The sequence below is a fragment of the Oncorhynchus keta genome, unplaced genomic scaffold (assembly GCF_023373465.1).
Source record: "Oncorhynchus keta strain PuntledgeMale-10-30-2019 unplaced genomic scaffold, Oket_V2 Un_scaffold_5175_pilon_pilon, whole genome shotgun sequence".
Lineage (NCBI taxonomy): Eukaryota > Metazoa > Chordata > Actinopteri > Salmoniformes > Salmonidae > Oncorhynchus > Oncorhynchus keta.
Window position 1 is genome coordinate 30,001 of NW_026290955.1, and position 20,000 is coordinate 50,000.

The window sequence follows — 20,000 nt, forward strand, 5'->3', positions numbered from 1 at the left end:
AGACTACCTAAGGTAAAGTGGAGGAGGTAGTTGTATTTACTACCTGAGGTAAAGTGGACGTGGTAGTTGTATAGACTACCTGAGGTAAAGTGGAGGAGGTAGTTGTATAGACTACCTGAGGTAAAGTGGAGGAGGTAGTTGTATAGACTACCTGAGGTAAAGTGGAGGAGGTAGTTGTATAGACTACCTAAGGTAAAGTGGAGGAGGTAGTTGTATTTACTAAGACTACCTGAGGTAAAGTGGAGGAGGTAGTTGTATTTACTAAGACTACCTGAGGTAAAGTGGAGGAGGTAGTTGTATATACTACCTAAGGTAAAGTGGAGGAGGTAGTTGTATAGACTACCTGAGGTAAAGTGGAGGAGGTAGTTGTATAGACTACCTAAGGTAAAGTGGAGGAGGTAGTTGTATTTACTAAGACTACCTGAGGTAAAGTGGAGGAGGTAGTTGTATAGACAACCTGAGGTAAAGTGGAGGAGGTAGTTGTATAGACTACCTGAGGTAACATGGAGGAGGTAGTTGTATAGACTACCTGTGGTAACATGGAGGAGGTAGTTGTATAGACAACCTGAGGTAAAGTGGACGTGGTAGTTGTATAGACTACCGGAGAGAGTGATGTAATGAGGAAGAATAGAAGCTCTTTTCAAAGAAGAGAATACGTCCCAAATTGCACCCTATTCGTTATATAGTGCACTACTTTTTGGCTTCTCACCACAGGGTACTGGTCAAAAGTAGTGCACTATAATGGAAAAAGTGAGCCATTTGGGACACAAAAGGATGGCGTGTGTTTCAACAACAGCAGGAAATACCACACACACACACACACACACACACACACACACACACACACACACACACACACACACCAGACAGTGCTCTGTTCCGCGATCTGCTGTTCCCATCTGGGCCGCTGTCACAGAAACCTAACACAACACAACATCCACTAACCTCAGACCAACACGTATCCTGGCGTAACCCGTGGCACACGCACACACACGCGCGCACACACACACAAGCACGCACACACACACACACAGACACGCGCGAGCACACACACACACGCAGACAGGCTACAATACGTTGCCACAAATCACTCAACTTCTCTTGTTTTACTTGAAGCGAAACGAGCTCTAACCCTGTTGCCAACATATAATTTAAACTCTATAGTCTGAAGAACTCCTCAGAGACAACGAGCACAGTCAATAAAGAACGAAGAGGCAAAAGTCTAACCATTAACGGTAACTATAAAGCCCTGTGTGCAGACACCCCCACCGGGATACGGCAGAGTTCCCCACTGAGTGCAACGTCTCCGTCCCATCCAGTCAGGCAGCCGGTGTCTCCATGGCCACTGGTGACCATAGCAACGAGGTAAACAAACACGACGTGCGAACGGTGACTCCCTATAAGCGCCGCAGCTGTACATTAAAAAAACATATTTACCTGTACGTGGAACAGAAATGATGCATCCGAAAAATAGATTAGAAAACAATGATTTATAGAATCTGCTGACTCACACATATTATGCGCGCGCACACACACACACACACACACACACACACACACACACACACACACACACACACACACACACACACACACACACACACACACACACACACACACACACACACACACACACACACACATATACACACACACATACTCACACACACCCACTCACACACACACACACACACACACACACACACACACACACACACACACACACACACACACACACACACACACACACACACACACACACACACACACGCACACACGCGCACACACGCACACACACACACACACACACACATGGTACTGACCCTGTATATAGTATGGTATTAACTGACCCTGTATATAGTATGGTACTAACTGACCCTGTATATAGTATGGTATTAACTGACCCTGTATATAGTATGGTATTAACTGACCCTGTATATAGTATGGTACTAACTGACCCTGTATATAGTATGGTATTAACTGACCCTGTATATAGTGTGGTATTAACTGACCCTGTATATAGTATGGTATTAACTGACCCTGTATATAGTATGGTATTAACTGACCCTGTATATAGTATGGTATTAACTGACCCTGTATATAGTATGGTATTAACTGACCCTGTATATAGTATGGTATTAACTGACCCTGTATATAGTATGGTATTAACTGACCCTGTATATAGTATGGTATTAACTGACCCTGTATATAGTATGGTATTAACTGACCCTGTATATAGTATGGTATTAACTGACCCTGTATATAGTATGGTATTAACTGACCCTGTATATAGTATGGTATTAACTGACCCTGTATATAGTATGGTATTAACTGACCCTGTATATAGTATGGTATTAACTGACCCTGTATATAGTATGGTATTAACTGACCCCTAACTGACCCTGTATATAGTATGGTATTAACTGACCCTGTATATAGTATGGTATTAACTGACCCTGTATATAGTATGGTATTAACTGACCCTGTATATAGTATGGTATTAACTGACCCTGTATATAGTATGGTACTAACTGACCCTGTATATAGTATGGTATTAACTGACCCTGTATATAATATGGTACTAACTGACCCTGTATATAGTATGGTACTAACTGACCCTGTATATAGTATGGTATTAACTGACCCTGTATATAGTATGGTATTAACTGACCCTGTATATAGTATTAACTGACCCTGTATATAGTATTAACTGACCCTGTATATAGTATGGTATTAACTGACCCTGTATATAGTATGGTACTAACTGACCCTGTATATAGTACTAACTGACCCTATATATATTATGGTATTAACTGACCCTGTATATAGTATGGTATTAACTGACCCTGTATATAGTATGGTATTAACTGACCCTGTATATAGTATGGTACTAACTGACCCTGTATATAGTATGGTATTAACTGACCCTGTATATAGTATGGTATTAACTGACCCTGTATATAGTATGGTATTAACTGACCCTGTATATAGTATGGTATTAACTGACCCTGTATATAGTATGGTATTAACTGACCCTGTATATAGTATGGTATTAACTGACCCTGTATATAGTATGGTATTAACTGACCCTGTATATAGTATGGTATTAACTGACCCTGTATATAGTATGGTATTAACTGAACCTGTATATAGTATAGTATTAACTGACCCTGTATATAGTATGGTACTAACTGACCCTGTGTATAGTATGGTATTAACTGACCCTGTATATAGTATGGTATTAACTGACCCTGTATATAGTATGGTACTAACTGACCCTGTATATAGTATGGTATTAACTGACCCTGTATATAGTATGGTACTAACTGACCCTGTATATAGTATGGTATTAACTGACCCTGTATATAGTATGGTATTAACTGACCCTGTATATAGTATGGTATTAACTGACCCTGTATATAGTATGGTATTAACTGACCCTGTATATAGTATGGTACTAACTGACCCTGTATATAGTATGGTACTAACTGACCCTGTATATAGTATGGTATTAACTGACCCTGTATATAGTATGGTATTAACTGACCCTGTATATAGTATGGTATTAACTGACCTGTATATAGTATGGTATTGACTGACCCTGTTTATAGTATGGTATTAACTGACCCTGTATATAGTATGGTATTAACTGACTCTGTATATAGTATGGTATTAACTGACCCTGTATATAGTATGGTATTAACTGACCCTGTATATAGTATGGTATTAACTGACCCTGTATATATAGTATGGTATTAACTGACCCTGTATATATAGTATGGTATTAACTGACCCTGTATATAGTATGGTATTAACTGACCCTGTATATATAGTATGGTATTAACTGACCCTGTATATAGTATGGTATTAACTGACCCTGTATATAGTATGGTACTAACTAACCCTGTATATAGTATGGTATTAACTGACCCTGTATATAGTATGGTATTAACTGACCCTGTATATATAGTATGGTATTAACTGACCCTGTATATATAGTATGGTATTAACTGACCCTGTATATAGTATGGTATTAACTGACCCTGTATATATAGTATGGTATTAACTGACCCTGTATATAGTATGGTATTAACTGACCCTGTATATATAGTATGGTATTAACTGACCCTGTATATAGTGACCCTGTATATAGTATGGTATTAACTGACCCTGTATATAGTATGGTATTAACTGACCCTGTATATAGTATGGTATTAACTGACCCTGTATATAGTATGGTATTAACTGACCCTGTATATAGTGTGTTAGCCAGCTAGCTGAATAGGTCAAAGGCCGTACGGCGCTGACGTATCGCCCCAACTGCGTCGTCTCCTGTGATTGGTCAACGATGACACCACTGCTTCATAAATAGGACAGATTTATATTTTCTCAGCCTCACTTGAGTGGCAGTCATCGGCACGAGCACCGCCCCGACCGCTATGCCCCCCCCCAAAACCACGTCTAGTCTTCATTGAAAATGAATGCCCCCCCCTCCCTGCTGTCTATCAGCAGCTTAAGGACCAGTCTCTCGTCTCCACACGTAGAACACTAGCTCAGCACAGCAGTCTAGACAAAATGGCTGATTGTTCCTGTGGTGTGGTGCAGCGTCGTCTCACTAGAATAACAAAGGGAGTGGAAGGACGATTATATTTCAGGAGTTCACACCCCAAACTCACAGAATATGAATGTTGTTCATTAAAGTGCTATGTTCAGGATTTTGACTGCAGGTCTACACTCACTTGATATTGTGGAGCAAGGTCAGGAGATCCTTACCTTACAGTATTGTTCAGGTGTTCTGATCTGATCGTTTTTCAAATGTTATTTTATTTTACCTTTATTTAACCAGGCACTAGGATAGGGTTAGGGTTAGAGGGGAGTATCAGAGATGTCTAGATGGGGTTAGGGTTAGAGGGGAGTAACAGAGATGTCTAGATGTCCATCTACACATCTCTGATACCCCCCTCTAACCCTAACCCCATCTACACATCTCTGATACTCCCCTCTAACCCTAACCCTATCCATCTACACATCTCTGATACTCCCCTCATACCCTATCCATCTACACATCTCTGATACTCCCCTCTAACCCTAACCCTATCCATCTACACATCTCTGATACTCCCCTCTAACCCTAAACCTAACCCCATCTACACATCTCTGATACTCCCCTCTAACCCTAACCATCTACACATCTCTGATACTCCCCTCGAACCCTATCCATCTACACATCTCTGATACTCCCCTCTAACCCTAAACCTAACCCCATCTACACATCTCTGATACTCCCCTCTAACCCTAACCCTATCCATCTACACATCTCTGATACTCCCCTCTAACCCTAACCCCATCTACACATCTCTGATACTCCCCTCTAACCCTATCCCTATCTACAGCTCTCTGATACTCTCCCTTAATACCGCCTCATAAAATTAAGTGTTTAGTAAAAAATAGATAAAAGTAACAAAAATTAAAGAGCAGCAGTAAAAATAATAGCGGGGCTATATACAGAGTCAATGTGGAGACTATATACAGGGTGTTACGGTACAGAGTCAATGTGGAGGCTGTATACAGGGTATTACGGTACAGAGTCAATGTGGAGGCTATATACAGGGTGTTACGGTACAGAGTCAATGTGGAGGCTATATACAGGGTGTTACGGTACAGAGTCAATGTGGAGGCTATATACAGGGTATTACAGTACAGAGTCAATGTGGAGGCTATATACAGGGTGTTACGGTACAGAGTCAATGTGGAGGCTATATACAGGGTATTACGGTACAGAGTCAATGTGGAGGCTATATACAGGGTGTACCGGTACACCGTCAATGTGGAGGCTATATACAGGGTATTACGGTACAGAGTCAATGTGGAGGTTATATACAGGGTATTACGGTACAGAGTCAATGTGGAGACTATATACAGGGTATTACGGTACAGAGTCAATGTGGAGGCTATATACAGGGTGTACCGGTACACAGTCAATGTGGAGGCTATATACAGGGTATTACGGTACAGAGTCAATGTGGAGGTTATATACAGGGTGTTACGGTACAGAGTCAATGTGAAGGCTATATACAGGGGGTACCAGTACAGAGTCAATGTGGAGGCTATATACAGGGTATTACGGTACAGAGTCAATGTGGAGACTATATACAGGGTGTTACGGTACAGAGTCAATGTGGAGGCTATATACAGGGTGTACCGGCACACAGTCAATGTGGAGGCTATATACAGGGTATTACGGTACAGAGTCAATGTGGAGACTATATACTGGGTATTACGGTACAGAGTCAATGTGGAGGCTATATACAGGGTATTACGGTACAGAGTCAATGTGGAGGCTATATACAGGGGGTACCGGTACAGAGTCAATGTGGAGGCTATATACAGGGGGTACTGGTACAGAGTCAATGTGGAGGCTATATACAGGGTATTACGGTACAGAGTCAATGTGGAGGCTATATACAGGTGGTACCGGTACAGAGTCAATGTGGAGGCTATATACAGGGGGTACCAGTACAGAGTCAATGTGGAGGCTATATACAGGGGGTACCAGTACAGAGTCAATGTGGAGGCTATATACAGGGGGTACCGGTACAGAGTCAATGTGGAGGCTATATACAGGGTGTTACGGTACAGAGTCAATGTGAAGGCTATATACAGGGGGTACCGGTACAGAGTCAATGTGGAGGCTATATACAGGGGGTACCAGTACAGAGTCAATGTGGAGGCTATATACAGGGTATTACGGTACAGAGTCAATGTGGAGGCTATATACAGGGTGTTACGGTACAGAGTCAATGTGGAGGCTATATACAGGGTATTACGGTACAGAGTCAATGTGGAGGCTATATACAGGGTGTTACGGTACAGAGTCAATGTGGAGGCTATATACAGGGTATTACGGTACAGAGTCAATGTGGAGGCTATATACAGGGGGTACCAGTACAGAGTCAATGTGGAGGCTATATACAGGGTGTACCGGTACACAGTCAATGTGGAGGCTATATACAGGGTATTACGGTACAGAGTCAATGTGGAGACTATATACAGGGTATTACGGTACAGAGTCAATGTGGAGGCTATATACAGGGGGTACTGGTACAGAGTCAATGTGGAGGCTATATACAGGGTATTACGGTACAGAGTCAATGTGGAGGCTATATACAGGGTGTTACGGTACAGAGTCAATGTGGAGGCTATATACAGGGGGTACCAGTACAGAGTCAATGTGGAGGCTATATACAGGTGGTACCAGTACAGAGTCAACGTGGAGGCTATATACAGGTGGGGAGGGGGGGTAGTTATTTTGTCATTTGTTTGTATGTGTCCTGTAGTGGCCATTAGGTCTCGGCTGACAGTAAATATGAAACATTTAACATTACTGTAACCTGGGTCAGTAGGTAGAAAACAGATACAGAGGACAGGTCTGATTTCAATGGGACAACATGATTACATTGCTCTGAAAACTCAACAAACTGTTCCTGAGGTATATTTACCTCTTAGAAAGCATTTGAATACCAAACTCACAAAAATTATATTTACACAATTACACACACTTACCATAAAATGTGCAAATTGTGATGGAAATTGTGATGGTAATTGTGCTGATAATCATGATGCTAATTGAGATGGTAATTGTGATGGTAATTGTGATGATACTTGTGATGGTACTTGTGATGGTAATTGTGATGGTAATTGAGATGGTAATTGTGATGGTAATTGTGATGATACTTGTGATGGTACTTGTGATGGTAATTGAGATGGTAATTGTGATGGTAATTGAGATGGTAATTGTGATAGTAATTGTGATGGTAATTGTGATGATACTTGTGATGGTACTTGTGATGATACTTGTGATGATACTTGTGATGGTACTTGTGATGGTACTTGTGATGGTAGCCTTTTTGAAGAACAGAGAAGAAAAGATGCCGAAGCCTCACACACGTGATATCATTGAAAAGCCCAGAATGTACCTCTCAAAGGTACAACAAGTCCCAACACAGTGGCATGTCTGGCCTCTGGGACACGGAGAAAAACAACATGTCCATTAGAGGGGACAACAATGAACTGCTGGGTCTCAGAAAGCTATAGGATGGCAGATGGAGGACATTATGTTCTCCATCTAACGGCGTGAAGCATCTTATCCTCTGGGAAACACTTCGTGTGTCTGAGCTCTGACACACTGCTTTATCACGTGGTAATAACATGGATTACGCTTGTGGAGTTTATATGTCCCACCTAATGATATGATATGAAGCATCTTATGGGGAAACACTCATCTGTGTCTGAGCTCTGCTAGCTGAGTCTGTTGCTGGACAGATCGGCTGTAAGGCAGGCAGAGTGTGTGTCTGGGGCTGGGCCTGGAGCCGAGAGAGAGACTGAGAGAGAGAGAAACAGAAAGAAAGAGAGAGAGAGCGAGAGAGAGAGAAACAGAAACAGAGAGAGAGAGACAGAGAGAGAGAGAAACAGAAACAGAGAGAAAGAGAGAGAGACAGAGAGAGAGAGAGAGAGAGAGAGAGAGAGAGAGAGAGAGAGAGAGGCTGAGAGAGAGACTGAGACTGAGAACTCTGGTTTTGGCAGGGAAGGGGTTGTCACTAGTTACCACAAGCACGAAGTGAAAAATTGCCTATATTTTTACAAATTCATGAAAACAAAAATAGATTTTTTGTCTTAATTTAAGGTCAGGGTTAAAATCCGATTTTAAGGAGATAAATTGCAGAAATAGGCGCGGTTTTTCCACAATTATGACTTTGTGGCTGTGGTAACTAGTGAGGAGCCAGTGAAGGGGGTGTGGTACATCCTCCCACAGCAAAACAAAGAGCTCAGAGTCACACTTACCATCTCTCTCTCTCTCTCCCACTATTTCTCTCTTTACCCTCTCTGTCTATCTCTCTCTCTTTCTCTCTCTCCCTCCATCCATCCTTTCCTATTGGATTTATAGTTTACAGTTAATAAATTGATTTGACTTTCTCAGAAACGTTTTCTGATAAAAGTCCAATAGTGTTTGTTGTTGTTGTCATGTTCGCGGTGTTTCTCGTGTTTTTCTATCAACTGAAACAAAGCCCATAGTGGTATAGTTGAGTTGTATGAATCCCATTACGCTGCACCTGCTGTTCTACATCAACCATACAGCAGGTCATTGAGTTGAGTGTTTTCTCCACGCGCTCAACTTATTCACCGGCCACTAAATACCGACAAGGCTGCATTGTAACGCAGCTCTCTCATTCACTGCAGCTCTTAGCATTGTTTCAGAGAGGATTGTTTACAGGGTTAAGTGTATATTAACAGAATAGTTAGATCATGTGGTTTTTTTTAAAGCGTTTTATATGTGCAAACGGGTCCATAGAATAGTTAACCGTGAGCGACCGTATGTGTGACACGTTGTGCATTGCATCAATGCGTTGGCTCACATCCAATTTAGGGTCACTATTCGTCCCTATTCACACCCAGTCCTTCACAATACTAGGCTACTAGTGAAACTGAACAAAATAAATAATGGGGAGTTTCTATAGTTATCACTATAAATAATGTATTTGAATGTAAATAGTTTTGAATGGAACTGACCTGTGTGTGTCCTTAGGTGCGCTTTGAGGTGGGACGACTTCCCGTAAACTTTTTCACAACCTGAATAATGACATTTGTGCTTTTTCTGAGGCGATTCCGGTTCGGATCGACCTCTGACACGTTTACTGCCTCTTTGTGTGAGGTCGGCGGCGGGGCTGACGAGGATAGGTGTGGCAGTATTCCCATCCTCTGTGACTGGAGCTGGCGACACGCACCCTTCTGCTATTTTTGCCTGCTCGGCAATATCGCCAGTGGTCGTGGGTGCCTGCTGGTTAAAATCCGCTAGAATCCTCGCCACCACGAAAAGAGAGGAGTTGTCTTTGCCCATGTCTTCTCCGTCGTTCCTTGGACAGCAGACTGGTTCTGTTTTCAACTCTCTGTTCTCTTTAGGGTGAACGACAGCCCGACTGGACATAGACACAAGGCACTCAGCGGCGAAATGATCCATATCCCTTCAAACCGAACACCGATGCGTAATTGGTGACATTCAAATATAGCAACTATGCTCCTGGTATAAAGGATTTCAGTCGGGTTTGATCCCTTTATGTGATTATTATGGAGGTAGCTTTGGTCTCAGTATGCTATCGATAGGAAACAACTCACATACTACATGTTACCGGCTTCTCCATGGACTTGCCATCCTAGATCCCAAAATAAAATCTAAACGTAAACACGTCGAGTATGAATCCCTTTCCGGTCTTTTGAAATTAAACGGTTATGAAATGATGATAACTTTTCTTTCTTTCTGTAGCCAAATGAACATACTCCATCCCAGTGATATTTCCCTAGTTGTCTCCTGCATTGTGACAGGTCAATGTGCCGAGTCGACGAGAAGCTGTTTCCATGCTGGGGGCGTGCCCAACTTCATGCATAAAGGGGTGTGTCGTCTTGCAGCTGCTTATCCATTGGATACCGATGCGTTCCAGAGCGCCAGAATCGTGACCTCGTTAAAAACAAAGTTAGATCGGGACATGATGTACTGTACAGAGACACAGTGCTGTGGACTGTTGTATCTGCGATAAAGAGCCCTCCTCTCTCTCTCTCTCTTATCTTCTAGAGAAAAAAAACGTCTCAGCACAAGAAGAATAAGATATACTATACTGTATGTAAAGTAGGCTATGCAATAAATATGTTATGAAGGCACTATTGTAGTCCGCAATGTGTAATATATTAATGTCTTAGTGTAGTCCATAATGTAATATATTACTGTCTTAGTGTAGTCCATAATGTAATATATTACTGTCTTAGTGTAGTCCATAATGTAATATATTACTGTCTTAGTGTAGTCCATAATGTAATATATTACTGTCTTAGTGTAGTCCATAATGTAATATATTACTGTCTTAGTGTAGTCCATAATGTGTAATATATTACTGTCTTAGTGTAGTCCATAATGTAATATATTACTGTCTTAGTGTAGTCCATAATGTAATATATTACTGTCTTAGTGTAGTCCATAATGTGTAATATATTAATGTCTTAGTGTAGTCCATAATGTAATATATTACTGTCTTAGTGTAGTCCATAATGTAATATATTACTGTCTTAGTGTAGTCCATAATGTAATATATTACTGTCTTTGTGTAGTCCATAATGTAATATATTAATGTCTTAGTGTAGTCCATAATGTGTAATATATTACTGTCTTAGTGTAGTCCATAATGTGTAATATATTACTGTCTTAGTGTAGTCCATAATGTGTAATATATTACTGTCTTAGTGTAATCCATAATGTGTAATATATTAATGTCTTAGTGTAGTCCATAATGTAATATATTACTGTCTTAGTGTAGTCCGTAATGTGTAATATATTAATGTCTTAGTGTAGTCCATAATGTAATATATTATTGTCTTTGTGTAGTCCATAATGTAATATATTACTGTCTTAGTGTAGTCCATAATGTGTAATATATTACTGTCTTAGTGTAGTCCGTAATGTGTAATATATTAATGTCTTAGTGTAGTCCATAATGTAATATATTATTGTCTTTGTGTAGTCCATAATGTAATATATTACTGTCTTTGTGTAGTCCATAATGTAATATATTACTGTCTTAGTGTAGTCCATAATGTAATATATTACTGTCTTAGTGTAGTCCATAATGTGTAATATATTACTGTCTTAGTGTAGTCCATAATGTGTAATATATTACTGTCTTAGTGTAGTCCATAATGTGTAATATATTACTGTCTTAGTGTAGTCCATAATGTGTAATATATTACTGTCTTAGTGTAGTCCATAATGTGTAATATATTAATGTCTTAGTGTAGTCCATAATGTGTAATATATTACTGTCTTAGTGTAGTCCATAATGTAATATATTACTGTCTTAGTGTAGTCCATAATGTGTAATATATTACTGTCTTAGTGTAGTCCATAATGTGTAATATATTACTGTCTTAGTGTAGTCCATAATGTAATATATTAATGTCTTAGTGTAGTCCATAATGTAATATATTATTGTCTTTGTGTAGTCCATAATGTAATATATTACTGTCTTAGTGTAGTCCATAATGTAATATATTACTGTCTTAGTGTAGTCCATAATGTGTAATATATTACTGTCTTAGTGTAGTCCATAATGTGTAATATATTACTGTCTTTGTGTAGTCCATAATGTGTAATATATTACTGTCTTAGTGTAGTCCATAATGTGTAATATATTACTGTCTTAGTGTAGTCCATAATGTGTAATATATTACTGTCTTAGTGTAGTCCATAATGTGTAATATATTACTGTCTTAGTGTAGTCCATAATGTGTAATATATTACTGTCTTAGTGTAGTCCATAATGTGTAATATATTAATGTCTTAGTGTAGTCCATAATGTAATATATTACTGTCTTAGTGTAGTCCATAATGTGTAATATATTACTGTCTTTGTGTAGTCCATAATGTGTAATATATTACTGTCTTAGTGTAGTCCATAATGTAATATATTACTGTCTTAGTGTAGTCCATAATGTGTAATATATTAATGTCTTAGTGTAGTCCATAATGTGTAATATATTAATGTCTTAGTGTAGTCCATAATGTAATATATTATTGTCTTTGTGTAGTCCATAATGTAATATATTACTGTCTTAGTGTAGTCCATAATGTAATATATTACTGTCTTAGTGTAGTCCATAATGTGTAATATATTACTGTCTTAGTGTAGTCCATAATGTGTAATATATTACTGTCTTAGTGTAGTCCATAATGTGTAATATATTACTGTCTTAGTGTAGTCCATAATGTGTAATATATTACTGTCTTATTGTAGTCCATAATGTAATATATTACTGTCTTAGTGTAGTCCATAATGTGTAATATATTACTGTCTTAGTGTAGTCCATAATGTGTAATATATTACTGTCTTAGTGTAGTCCATAATGTGTAATATATTACTGTCTTAGTGTAGTCCATAATGTAATATATTACTGTCTTAGTGTAGTCCATAATGTAATATATTACTGTCTTAGTGTAGTCCATAATGTAATATATTACTGTCTTAGTGTAGTCCATAATGTGTAATATATTACTGTCTTAGTGTAGTCCATAATGTAATATATTACTGTCTTAGTGTAGTCCATAATGTAATATATTACTGTCTTAGTGTAGTCCATAATGTAATATATTACTGTCTTAGTGTAGTCCATAATGTGTAATATATTACTGTCTTAGTGTAGTCCATAATGTAATATATTACTGTCTTAGTGTAGTCCATAATGTAATATATTACTGTCTTAGTGTAGTCCATAATGTGTAATATATTACTGTCTTAGTGTAGTCCATAATGTGTAATATATTACTGTCTTAGTGTAGTCCATAATGTAATATATTACTGTCTTAGTGTAGTCCATAATGTAATATATTACTGTCTTAGTGTAGTCCATAATGTGTAATATATTACTGTCTTTGTGTAGTCCATAATGTGTAATATATTACTGTCTTAGTGTAGTCCATAATGTGTAATATATTACTGTCTTAGTGTAGTCCATAATGTAATATATTACTGTCTTAGTGTAGTCCATAATGTGTAATATATTACTGTCTTAGTGTAGTCCATAATGTAATATATTACTGTCTTAGTGTAGTCCATAATGTAATATATTACTGTCTTAGTGTAGTCCATAATGTAATATATTACTGCCTTAGTGTAGTACATAAAGTAATATATTACTTGCGTGCCCTGCAACTGTTTTAAAGGTAATGTAAGAAGATAGTGCTGCATCTTCACTTATCCATATATTACTTTTAAATGTCAAATAGTTTGCTAAGATAGGAAGATCCAGATATTAAGGTGTATTCCTATCTTCTCTCTTTTCCCTCTCTCCCTCCCTTTCTCCCTCTCTCTCCCTCTCTCCCTCTCCCTCCCTCTCTCTCCTGCTCTCTCTAGTCTTTCTCTCTCTCTCCCTTTTCCTCCCTCTCTCTCCTGCTCTCTATCTCTTCTCTCTCTCTCTCTCCCTCTCTCCTCCCTCTCTCTCCTGCTCTCTCTAGTCTTTCTCTCTCTCTCCCTCTCTCTCTCCTCTCTCTCTCTCTCTCTCTCTCTCTCTCTCTCTCTCTCCCTTCTCCTCCCTCTCTCTCCTGCTCTCTCTCTCTCTCTCCCTTTTCCTCCCTCTCTCTCCTGCTCTCTATAGTCTTTCTCTCTCTCTCTCTCTCTCTCTCTCTCCCTCTCTCTCTCTCTCTCCCTTTTCCTCCCTCTCTCTCCTGCTCTCTATAGTCTTTCTCTCTCTCTCTCTCTCTCCTTCCTATAGTCTTTCTCCTCCCTCTCTCTCCTCTCCTCTCTATAGTCTTTCTCTCTCTCTCTCTCTCTCTCTTAGTCTTTTCCTCCCTCTTTCTGCTCCTCCCTCTCTCTCCTGCTCTCTATAGTCTTTTCTCTCTCTCTCCTTTTCCTCCCTCTCTTTATTTGTCACAGTGCCCGAATACAACAGGTGTAGGTCTTTCTTGAAATGATGACAGGTCTCCTCTCTCTCTCTATAGTCTCTCTGCTGTTAAAGTTAAATAAACATAAAAGGGAGTTTATCAAAATGATGGGTTTGTTTTTTCGAATCATTTGTGGATCTGTGTAATCTGAGGGAAATATGTGTCTCTAATATGGTCATTACATTGGGCAGGAGGTTAGGAAGTGCTGCTCAGTTTCAAATCAAATCAAATCAAACTTTATTTGTCACATGTGCCCGAATACAACAGGTGTAGGTCTTACTGTGAAATGATGAATACAACAGGTGTTGGTCTTACTGTGAAATGATGAATACAACAGGTGTAGGTCTTACTGTGAAATGATGAATACAACAGGTGTAGGTCTTACTGTGAAATGATGAATACAACAGGTGTTGGTCTTACTGTGAAATGATGAATACAACAGGTGTAGGTCTTACTGTGAAATGATGAATACAACAGGTGTAGGTCTTACTGTGAAATGATGAATACAACAGGTGTAGGTCTTACTGTGAAATGATGAATACAACAGGTGTAGGTCTTACTGTGAAATGATGAATACAACAGGTGTAGGTCTTACTGTGAAATGATGAATACAACAGGTGTAGGTCTTACTGTGAAATGATGAATACAACAGGTGTAGGTCTTACTGTGAAATGATGAATACAACAGGTGTTGGTCTTACTGTGAAATGCCAACAGTGCAAGTTCAAATGTGCTAGGGGGTCGGTACCAAGTCAAATGCTAACAGTACCAGTCAATGTGCTAGGGGGACGCTGGTACCAAGTCAATGTACTAGGGGACGCCGGTACCAAGTCAATGTGCTAGGGGACGCCGGTACCAAGTCAATGTACTAGGGGACGCCGGTACCAAGTCAATGTACTAGGGGACGCCGGTACCAAGTCAATGTGCTAGGGGACGCTGGTACCAAGTCAATGTACTAGGGGACGCCGGTACCAAGTCAATGTACTAGGGGACGCCGGTACCAAGTCAATGTACTAGGGGACGCTGGTACCAAGTCAATGTACTAGGGGGACGCTGGTACCAAGTCAATGTACTAGGGGACGCCGGTACCAAGTCAATGTGCTAGGGGACGCCGGTACCAAGTCAATGTGCTAGGGGGACGCCGGTACCAAGTCAATGTACTAGGGGGACGCTGGTACCAAGTCAATGTGCTAGGGGACGCCGGTACCAAGTCAATGTGCTAGGGGATGCCGGTACCAAGTCAATGTGCTAGGGGACGCCGGTACCAAGTCAATGTGCTAGGGGACGCCGGTACCAAGTCAATGTGCTAGGGGACGCCGGTACCAAGTCAATGTGCTAGGGGGACGCCGGTACCAAGTCAATGTACTAGGGGACGCCGGTACCAAGTCAATGTGCTAGGGGACGCCGGTACCAAGTCAATGTGCTAGGGGACGCCGGTACCAAGTCAATGTACTAGGGGACGGGTACCAAGTCAATGTACTAGGGGACGCCGGTACCAAGTCAAGGGTGTCAATGTACTAGGGGACGCCGGTACCAAGTCAATGTACTAGGGGACAGGTTAGGTCAGGGTAAGTCAATGTAGGGTAGGGGTACAGGTTAGGTCAGGGTAGGGGGGTAGGTCAGGTACAGGTTAGGGGTAGGGGTACAGGTTAGGTACCAGGTCAGGGGTACAGGTTAGGTCAGGGTAGGGTACAGGTTACAGGTCAGGGTAGGGTAGGGGTACAGGTTAGGTCAGGGTAGGGTAGGGGTACAGGTTAGGTCAGGGTAGGGGTACAGGTTAGGTCAGGGTAGGGTAGGGGTACAGGTTAGGTCAGGGTAGGGGTACAGGTTAGGTCAGGGTAGGGGTACAGGTTAGGTCAGGGTAGGGGGTACAGGTTAGGTCAGGTTAGGTAGGGGGGTACAGGTTAGGTCAGGGTAGGGATACAGGTTAGGTCAGGGTCAGGGATACAGGTTAGGTCAGGGTAGGGATACAGGGGTCAGGGTAGGGGTACAGGTTAGGTCAGGGATACAGGTTAGGGTCAGGGTAGGGGTACAGGTTAGGTCAGGGTAGGGGTACAGGTTAGGTCAGGGTAGGGGTACAGGTTAGGTCAGGGTAGGGGTACAGGTTAGGTCAGGGTAGGGGTACAGGTTAGGTCAGGGTAGGGGTACAGGTTAGGTCAGGGTAGGGTAGGGGTACAGGTTAGGTCAGGGTAGGGGTACAGGTTAGGTCAGGGTAGGGGTACAGGTTAGGTCAGGGTAGGGGTACAGGTTAGGTCAGGGTAGGGGTACAGGTTAGGTCAGGGTAGGGGTACAGGTTAGGTCAGGGTAGGGATACAGGTTAGGTCAGGGTAGGGGATACAGGTTAGGTCAGGTTAGGGGGTACAGGGGTAGGGTAGGGGTACAGGTTAGGTCAGGGTAGGGATACATAGGGTCAGGTTACAAGTCAGGGTAGGGGTACAGGTTAGGTCAGGTTACAGGGTCAGGGGGGTAGGGGTAGGGATACAGGTTAGGTCAGGGTAGGGGTACAGGTTAGGTCAGGGTAGGGTAGGGGTACAGGTTAGGTCAGGGTAGGGGTACAGGTTAGGTCAGGGTAGGGATACAGGTTAGGTCAGGGTAGGGGTACAGGTTAGGTCAGGGTAGGGGTACAGGTTAGGTCAGGGTAGGGTAGGGATACAGGTTAGGTCAGGGTAGGGGTACAGGTTAGGTCAGGGGAGACAGAGATGTCAGTTAGCTTTGGGGTTGTGGTTGGTACTTGGTTTATAGGAAGTACACAATAAGGAACAGTCTCAGATATGAAAGTATAGGATCTTGTCAGGCTTCCTTACAGTGGAAACCAGAAACCAGGGGGATCAACCGAATGTCCCCCTATCACCTTTATAGGGCACTACTTTAGACCAGACAAATGTCCCCCTATCACCTTTATAGGGCACTACTTTAGACCAGACAAATGTCCCCATATCACCTTTATAGGGCACTACTTTAGACCAGACAAATGGAACACTATTCACCTTTATAGGGCACTACTTTAGACCAGACAAATGGAACACTATTCCCTTTATAGTGCACTACTTTAGACCAGACAAATGGAACACTATTCCCTTTATAGTGCACTACTTTAGACCAGACAAATGGAACACTATTCCCTTTATAGGGCACTACATTAGACCAACTAAATGTCCCCCTATCCCCTTGATAGTGCACTACTTTAGACCGGAGTCCTGTTGACCGTCAACAGTAGTTTACTATAGAGGGACTTGGGACTCTTGGGCTGATTCAGAACAGATTGACAGAATGACTGATCTGTGCTTTGCATAACGGAAACCCACTGGAACACCTGTTGTGTTCTATCAGTTGGGGTTCTGCTTTTCTTTACAATCTCTAACCTCATATATGACAGAAAAGGTGTGTGTGACTACATGTATTAGTGTGTGTGTGTGTGTGTGTTTGTAAGAGAGAGAGAGAGAGAGAGAGAGAGAGAGAGAGAGAGAGAGAGAGAGAGAGAGGGAGAATAATGCATGCAGAACAGAATTAGGTCGATACCCGCTAATTATCAAAATCCAGAAAAGAGACATTCAATTCTACAACCACCTAAAAGGAAGCGATTCCCAAACCTTCCATAACAAAGCCATCACCTACAGAGAGATGAACCTGGAGAAGAGTCCCCTAAGCAAGCTGGTCCTGGGGCTCTGTTCACAAACACAAACACACCCCTCAGAGCCCCAGGACAGCAGCACAATTAGACCCAAACCAAATCATGAGAAAACTAAAACATTATTACTAGAATGTTATTTGGCCCTAAACAGAGAGTCCACAGTTATGAAACGTCTTAATTCTTTTGGGACATTTGGAAGTGTAATGTTTACTGTTAATTTGTATTGTTTATTTCACTTTTATTTATTATCTACATCACTTGCTTTGGCAATGTTAACATATGTTTCCTATGCCAATAAAGCCCCTTGAACTGAATTGAATTGAGAGAGGAGAGAGAGAGAGAGAGAGAGAGAGAGAGAGAGAGAGAGAGAGAGAGAGAGAGAGAGAGAGAGACAGAGAGAGAGAGAGAGAGAGAGAGAGAGAGAGAGAGAGAGAGAGAGAGAGAGAGAGAGAGAGGGAGGGGAGGGAGGGAGGGAGGGGAGAGAGAGAGAGAGAGAGAGAGAGAGAGAGAGAGAGAGAGAGAGAGAGAGAGAGGAGAGGGAGGGAGGGAGACAGAGAGAGAGAGACAGAGAGAGAGGAGAGGGAGGGAGGGAGGGAGGGGAGACAGAGGGAGGGGGGAAGACAGAGACATAGAGAGAGAGAGAGAGAGAGAGAGAGAGAGAGAGAGAGAGAGAGAGAGAGAGAGAGAGAGAGAGAGAGAGAGAGAGGGAGGGAGGGAGGGAGGGAGGGAGGGAGGGAGGGAGGGAGGGGGGAGGGAGGGAGGGAGGGAGAGGGAGGGAGGGAGACAGAGAGAGAGAGACAGAGAGAGAGGAGAGGGAGGGAGGGGAGACAGAGGGAGGGAGGGGAGACAGAGACAGAGAGAGAGAGAGAGAGAGAGAGAGAGAGAGAGAGAGAGAGAGAGAGAGAGAGAGGGGTGGGGGGGGGGGAGAGAGGTTTCAGTTCTCATCAGGGTTGTGCTTGTGTTAAAATGTTTTCTGCTCTCTGATGCTGAGAGTTCTATACCACAGGATGTGAAGAAATGGGTGTGGAACAAAATGTTTCACACCAAGTAGAAATGCAGTTTCTCTCTTTCTGATTTCACTATGCCACCAAATGATCATAGTGCAACAGGATAACAGGGTCACCTGTGTGTATTTATACAGCAGAGAACCATCGTCACAGATCAAATGTCTCGCTGCTACGTGTCTAATTGTAAACGCGTCAACAGATTGGGGAGAGATTGTCGTTATCATTACGACATTATTATCAGGTGAACGCCCTACGGGTGTTTCCATTGGTCAACACTTAGTGATGTCATCAGGCCATTACGAAAACACAATCACTCGGTTTAGAATGCAAGTTGATTAATCAGCTGTGTTTGAGAGAAAAAAGTGATGTCACAATCAGGCCCCCCTCCACCCAGGACTGCAGTTAACCCCCCCCCCTAGGGCCCTGTTCCTAGGCCGTCATTGAAAATAAGAATTTGTTCTTAACTGACTTGCCTAGTTGAATAAAGGTTTAAAAAAAATCTCAGTGCAAGAGGCGTCACTACAGTCCCTGGTTCGAATCCAGGCTGCATCACATCCGGCCGTGATTGGGAGTCACATTGGGCGGCGCACAATTGGCCCAGCGTCGTCCGGGTTTGGCCCGGGGGTAGGCCGTTATTGTAAATAAGAATTTTATTCTAAACTGACATGACTAGTTTAAATAAAGGTTAAATAAAATAACCCCTTGTGTCGGAGAATTGACCTGAATTGAAAAAACCTTTTGTCAGAGAATTGACCTGAATTGAAAAAACCTTTTGTCAGAGAATTGACCTGAATTGATAAAACCTTGTGTCAGAGAATTGACCTGAATTGATAAAACCTTGTGTCAGAGAATTGACCTGAATTGATAAAACCTTGTGTCAGAGAATT

General features: G+C 41.7%; 1 protein-coding gene and 1 long non-coding RNA gene across 5 annotated transcripts in view; both read right to left on the minus strand.

Moving 5' to 3' along the window:
- LOC127928984 (uncharacterized) overlaps nt 1-2,379 on the minus strand; it is a 3,901-nt gene extending 1,522 nt beyond the window's left edge. For 3 of the 4 annotated variants that reach the window (XR_008133125.1, XR_008133124.1, XR_008133123.1), the window contains exons 1-2: nt 602-2,379; nt 1-7 (exon numbers count right to left, since the gene is read on the minus strand). The exon at nt 1-7 is cut by the window's left edge and continues 173 nt beyond it. This is a non-coding gene — a long non-coding RNA (uncharacterized LOC127928984). The remainder of the gene's footprint in view (nt 8-601) is intronic. The other variant, XR_008133126.1, reaches the window with a different exon arrangement.
- Nucleotides 2,380-8,241: 5,862 nt separating this feature from the next.
- Nucleotides 8,242-10,391, minus strand: LOC118382654 (Krueppel-like factor 13). Its single transcript, XM_052516636.1, has 2 exons — nt 9,568-10,391; nt 8,242-8,381 (listed from the first exon to the last, which is right to left on the minus strand). The coding sequence occupies exons 1-2, from the start codon at nt 10,013-10,015 to the stop codon at nt 8,299-8,301; spliced, it is 531 nt and encodes a 176-aa protein (XP_052372596.1). The 5' UTR covers nt 10,016-10,391; the 3' UTR covers nt 8,242-8,298.
- Between the last annotated feature and the right edge of the window lie 9,609 nt (nt 10,392-20,000).